General features: G+C 45.0%; 1 protein-coding gene across 2 annotated transcripts in view; it reads right to left on the bottom strand.

Moving 5' to 3' along the window:
* Positions 1 to 6,420, bottom strand: part of FTO (fat mass and obesity associated) — a 282,063-nt gene that overhangs the window by 253,581 nt on the left and 22,062 nt on the right. The window contains exon 2 of one of the 2 annotated variants that reach the window (XM_006777054.2): positions 6,107 to 6,172. The exons of the other annotated variant lie outside the window; for it this stretch is intronic. Coding sequence (XP_006777117.1) covers positions 6,107 to 6,172 — 66 coding nt within the window. The remainder of the gene's footprint in view (positions 1 to 6,106; positions 6,173 to 6,420) is intronic. 2 annotated transcript variants of the gene reach the window in all.

Raw genomic sequence — 6,420 nt, 5'->3', positions numbered from 1 at the left:
GCGGGTCAATGATTCTCTCTCCTCATTGATGTTTCTAGCTCTCTCTCTCTCTCCCTCTCCTTTCCTCTCTGAAATCAATAAAAATATATATTTTTTAAATTCCTCAGCAAAATAAGAAACTTGCAAATGCTTCAAACAGAAGAGCCACTGAAGTATGGATTTGACAATGAAACCTTGGAGCGACTCCCTGCCACCCTTGAGGTACACCTCCATGGTCAGGACCAGTCAGCGGAATATCTGCACGGTCTCTCTCCCTCCGGAGTGAGTGTCCCGTTCCTGGGACACCCACAGGCCCGAAGGGACTCCCCTCTGGGCCGGGTCAACTGCCCACCTCGCTCGGCCCTGCAGCCCAGTCACCTCCCACCATTAAGAAAGAGAGGCCTTTCGCATCCAGGGGGCAGATCTCACATAAAGGACATTTGGCGGGTGCCCAAAGGTGACAGGGATGAGAGCAGAATAAATAAAGAAGAATGGAGAAGCCAGTTGGGGCAGCCTTTCATTATAGCCCTTTCAAGAGCTATTAATCTTGGTCATAGTCGGGCGGCTCAACATAATTACTCCGCCGGCACATGTGGTGCACAGCAACTAGCAACAGTAACAGGCCTTTCCGAGGAAAGACGGGCTCTGGCCGGCCGACAGCCACCGGAACCGGGGTTGGTGGGGTTGTTCTAACACAAGCCCCTCTTCAGTCCAACCCGAGCTGACATCGTGATGGAGCAATCCCTCCAGCGAGGTTGTCGTGCTACCAGGAAGGTGTAGAAGGACCGGGAGGGGTATTGAAAGCCTGCTGGCAGTATTTCACAAGGAGATTTGTCCGTTCCTTTGATGTATAATGAAGGTAAATACAATTTTTAAAATATACAAGGATTATTTTTCCCCAAAGCATTTCCTTGTTGAGATGTTTTCATGGAGTGCTGTTTACCGTAATCCACCATTAATTTTAGACTCCCCCTTAAATTCACGGCACCTTGGAACTTGAACGTCGGTTTCGTTTAGAGAGAAAGCTCTGGGCCTGGAATCCTAGGCCACAAACCCAGCTCCGTGTGAAGCAGCCGTGCCGTCTCGGAGAAGCCAAAAGCTCTCTGGACTTCCCCGGGCCCCAGTCTGGCTCAAAAAAGCCATGTGGTCCCTCACCAATGTAACGGCACAGGTGGCATCACTGGCTAATAACGGTGATACCAGTCCAGCTAACCTTGTGAAAGGTGTCCAAGGCCCTACCTGGAAGAGGGGTCATCAGAGGCATCACCACAGGGTGACCTGAAGCCATGGACACTCCCTAACCCAGTTCACCAACAAGCCACACAGGCTGTGGGAGCACACTGACCACCAGGGGGCAGCTCCTGTGTTGAGCATCTGCCCCCTGATGGTCAGTGCGCATCATAGCTACCGGTTGGTTATCCGGTCATAACGGTTGCTTAGGCTTTTATATATAGATATAGAGAGAGATAAGGTTCATTTTTTATATCACAGGAGACATTAAAATAATTGTGGGTGATCTGATATTGTCCCTTGCAAGCCACCTTCCCGCCCTGCAGATACACCGCTACCACGCAGCTGGGAAAGAAGACTGTAAAAATGACAGCAAGACCATATAAGTGTCCATCGTTAGCCGCTGGGGGGTGGGGGATGAGTCTTAAAACAAATGATTCCACATGGACGGAAAGGGGCAAGGTTGGTTGCTAAGCTGCAATATAGAAATCAACAAAAATAACCTTCAAGGTAATATTTGAACGCTAACTACCCTCGAGTTAAAATTCCCAAAAGCAAAAGTGATTTAGATTCGAATCTCCTTTGACGCAGACATTCTACTTACATGCATATATGGATGCACCACATTTTGTTCATCTGCTGATGAACGTTTGCACTGTTTCCACTTCTTGGCTATTACGAATGCTGCTGCTATGGAGAGAAGTGTACAAAACAAGTCTAACCCTGGAAAAGGCTGTCTCTCCCCTATTACTTCTCCCACCCAAACTTTCTCTCCTAAACAGGTAACTACTGTTGAATCTTTCCAGAGATAATGGATCTTTTTGCAAGCATCCTACACAAATGGAAATCCAAGTATTCTGCGCCTTGCTTTTTTACTTTAAGTATATTAAAGATGGTTTCAGCCCTACCCGGTTTGGCTCAGTGGATAGAGCGTCGGCCTGCGGACTGAAGGGTCCCAGGTTCGATTCCGGTCAAGGGCATATACCTTGGTTGCGGCCACATCCCCAGTAGGGTGTGTGCAGGAGGCAGCTGATCGATGTCTCTCTCTCACCGATGTTTCTAACTCTCTACCCTCTCCCTTCCTCTCTGTAAAAAATCAATAAAATATATATATTTTTTAAAAAGATGGTTTCATATTGGCACAGAGAGAATAGTCTCCTGTCAGTGGTGCTGGGGTAGTTCACCGGCTACATTTCCCTTTATCTTTTAACCTGTCCCCTACTGATGGGCATTTAGGTTGTTTCTGTTTTGCCACTGCCAATAATGCCACCACAAAATTAGTGTACATGCCTCTGTACATGTATGCCAGTATATTCAGTGGAATAAATTCACGTAAATAGATAGTTGTGTCAAAGGGGGCTTAATATAAATCAAATTTTGCTTCCAGGAGATTTTAATTAAGAAAGGTAAAATATAAGAGATTCCAATCTGACCGTTGCTTGAATGAAAGGGTATAAAATCAGCAGCATCACTGGAAAATGAGCCATCCACTGCATAATAATTTTTGCTAATATCCTTGAGTTAAAATTCACATAAAATTAAATTCACCCATTTAGAATGCACGATTCAATAGTTTTTAGTGTTAGTATGCTCACAGAACTTTGAAACAATTCACCACAACCTACGCAATCTAAGTTTAGAACTTTGTCATCATACCATAGCACATTCCATATCACAGCATTCACTCTCAATCCCCACCTCACCCCATTTCCAGCCCTCGGCAATCACTAATCTGCTTTCTGTCTCTACAGACTTGTTGCTTACAAACATTTTCTATAAACAGATTCATACAACATTTTGTATTCTGTGTTTGGCTTTCACTTAGTATAAAGCTGTTAAGGCTCATCCATACTGCAGTGTGTATCAAAACCGCATTCCTTTTCACTGCAGTATAATATTCCACTGTGTGGCTACAGCACATTGTGCTTATCCATTCAGCCCCCAAAGGCCTTTTGGGGTTGATTTGTATTTGGGGGCTGTTACGAATAATGCTGCTATAACCATTTGTGTCCGAGTGTTTGTGTGGACATGCTTCCATTTCTTGTGGGTACATACCTATGAGTGAGCAAATGAGTGAACAGACAGAAACATGCATAAATATTTTTAATGTAAGTGTCACCGGAGGAAAAAGGGGAAACCAAAACATCTACGCCAAACACATTAACCAGAAAACTCTAACAATACTCTGATGCCAGAGTACAAGGTAAGATCTTCAAAACCTTCCAAAATACGACCTCTATTTGATAATAAAAATGAATGTAAAAAGTACATATATGTCCATACACATTAGGTCAAAACGAACCCACAGCTGTCACCAGCCCAGTAAACAGAAGAAACGTTCTGTTGGTCCCAACCGGCGGCCTGCCATGCTCTCCCCTCAGGCCTCCTCCTGGAAAAGTCTCACCTCCTGTGCTCTGTGTGCAACTCCATCCAGTCAACGTGCTCTGAACGTGCACCTTGCTCCATGCACCGTGACAGACAGAAATTCATAAAACCCTTGCCTTCTGGTTCTCAAGAAATTCCAATTTTAGTGGGCTACTTGTTGGTAATTGTATGTAGAGATGTTAAGATATAAACCAAAAAAAGCTAACTTTGTTCTCGACAGGGCCACAGAGCAAATATCTCGGGCTCTGTATGCCACATATGGCCCCTAATGAATATTCTGTCTTCTTTTTTTTTTTCTTTACAATCTTTTAGAAACATAGAAACCATTCTTAGCTCAGAGGCCAGAATGGGTATAAAACTATACCCACAGAGAACAATTACATGTGTAACTTTACCAACTACACATGCTGGATAAAATTTAAAATTCAAAAATACGTGTTATAATTGCCTCAATTCAATTCTGGCTTTTTTTTTTTTTTTTTTTTTTTACTAATTGTTTGCTTATTTCCAAGACTCTGTTAATACCAATGTTATTTCTTCCACAGGAGCCTTGATAATTGGTGAAATAAACTCTTTTTCTGCCCCTAAGTGGCACCTACCCTCCAATTCCCCACTGAAGCTACATTCTGCAAAGTTAGCTGGGATCTTGTGGAATACCAGGTCCTAGTAACACACCCACATAAAATCTCTTCCTGTACTAATCCCTCTGTATTAACGCAAATGGTCTAAGCTACATGGTGAACAAACTTCCAAATCTCAGGGGCTTAATACAACAAACAAACTTTCTTACTGTCCAGTGTGGGCCAATGGGAAGCAGAGTTGGGCTCTACTCCACACAGTCATTCATGGATCAGACTATTGGAGACCCCAACACCTGGAACACAGAGTCCCCAAAGTCACTGTGGCAGGGATAGAGAAAGCATGCAAGTGGCACACTAGCTCTTAAATGTCTTGACTAAGAATGATACCCAGCCCTTCTGCTTCTGTTTCTTTGGTCAGAACTAATCATATGGTCCCACCTCACTGCAAGGGAAGCTGGAAATTGTAGTCTTCCCAGTGTGCTCAGAAAGAAGAGCAAGAGCTAAGAGTTCTATAGGAAAAGCTCAAGTAGATGCAGGACGCCAGAAATGACCTCACCAAGGCTGGGTGTGCCTCAAGGATCTCAGTCATACACTAGCATGACCACTAAGGTGTGGTATGTAGACCACTCATGCCAAAATACACCCACGTTCACCATCCTTAGGCTCTCCAGGCTGGTAAAGCCACGTCACCATAGCACATTCCTGACCTCAGTGCAGCAGAAATGAACAGGGGTTGCCTACTCATCTCTGGGGTTATGTTATCAGGCTTATCTGATAAACAGTTCCAAGATGAATCAAACTGTAGGTGTATCTAAAGCAGCGGTTCTCAACCTGTGGGTCACGACCTCTTTGGGGGTCGAACGACCTTTTCACAGGGGTCGCCTAAGACCATCGGAAAACACATATATAATTACATATTGTTTTTGTGATTAATCACTATGTTTTAATGATGTTGAATTTGTAACAATGAAATTGGGGGTCACCACAACATGAGTAACTGTATTAAAGGGTCGCGGCATTCGGAAGGTTGAGAACCACTGATGTAAAGCAATATCACACAATGCTACCGACAGCACATATGCACGGAAACGCATGTCTGAGAACAGAATGAGAATCCAACCGCTAACTGGTCATTTTGACAAAAAAAAAAAAAAAAAAAAGACCCTGAGCCCCTCCCTCCAGGACCCCATGCCTCTCCTTCACACCCTCCCCTCCCCTGGAGGACACAGCACATAAAGACTATCTTACCTCTGTACACCCACAATGCCGCACTCAGTACTGTGTACCTAGTAAGGTGCTCAACAAGCACGTCTTTATTTGAATGAAACCATGAAAGGAAGTGACTCAATGAGACGACAGTGGAAGCTGAGTCCTGTTAGCGCATGGCCTCTCCCCTAGCAACATTCCAGGGTTAAAAACCTGGGACAGAGGGAGCTGCGCGTTTCCCAGAAGGATCTGGGAGGCATGCGGGGCGGGGAGCCGAGTTGGACACTGGCTCACAATGCCCCAAGGACACTGACAAATCGCCCAATAATAACCCGTGTGAGCCTCAGATGCCACTCCTCAGCGCGGCTCCAGAAGAGCCAAAGGGAATTATTCATTAGCGCGTGTGAATAACACTGGGTACCACCAGCAGACTGTGTTTGCCTTTGCTGAATTATTCATGAGCGTTTGTGAGCCGTGTCCAACCCAAAGGGTGTGTTAAACCCATCCAGATTGTGAGGCAATGTTTGTTTTCTTTCAAAAAGATTTTACTTAAAAAAAAAAAAAAAATCCCTCCAAGCTACAGTTCTTGCATTTCAGACCCGTTCTAAATCTGGCTACACAAGCGGGTGAAGAGTGGCACGCCCAGGCAGAAAGGGCTAGCGGGGACCTTATTGAATATGCATCGTTATCATGACAGGCAGGCGACTGAACCAATGCTTGTTTACCTGTCCGCGTCTTGCCTTTTCAGATGTTGCGGGGTCAAAGCCAGTAGGAGTTCTACAATGAGATTCCTAGGTGGAGGGAAAGAAAAGTCCTTTGAGTCCTGTCACAGAGCAGATGCAAATTTAATTACAGCGCGTTAAGCTTTCCATCTTGTCTAGGTGTCCTTGGAAAGCAACTGTAAACAACAGACACTGGGCCATCAGGTGTCAGGGGCTCGTTTGATCTGCTCGGAAATGTCACAGATCCCTGCCAGGACCTGAGTTGGGAAGGGGAACAAAGAGAGAGAACAGAGGGTGTTGCAGGCAGGGGGGCGATG

The sequence above is a fragment of the Myotis davidii genome, unplaced genomic scaffold (assembly GCF_000327345.1).
Source record: "Myotis davidii unplaced genomic scaffold, ASM32734v1 scaffold328, whole genome shotgun sequence".
Classification (NCBI taxonomy): Eukaryota; Metazoa; Chordata; class Mammalia; order Chiroptera; family Vespertilionidae; genus Myotis; species Myotis davidii.
This window is presented reverse-complemented; position numbering and strand designations above follow the sequence as displayed.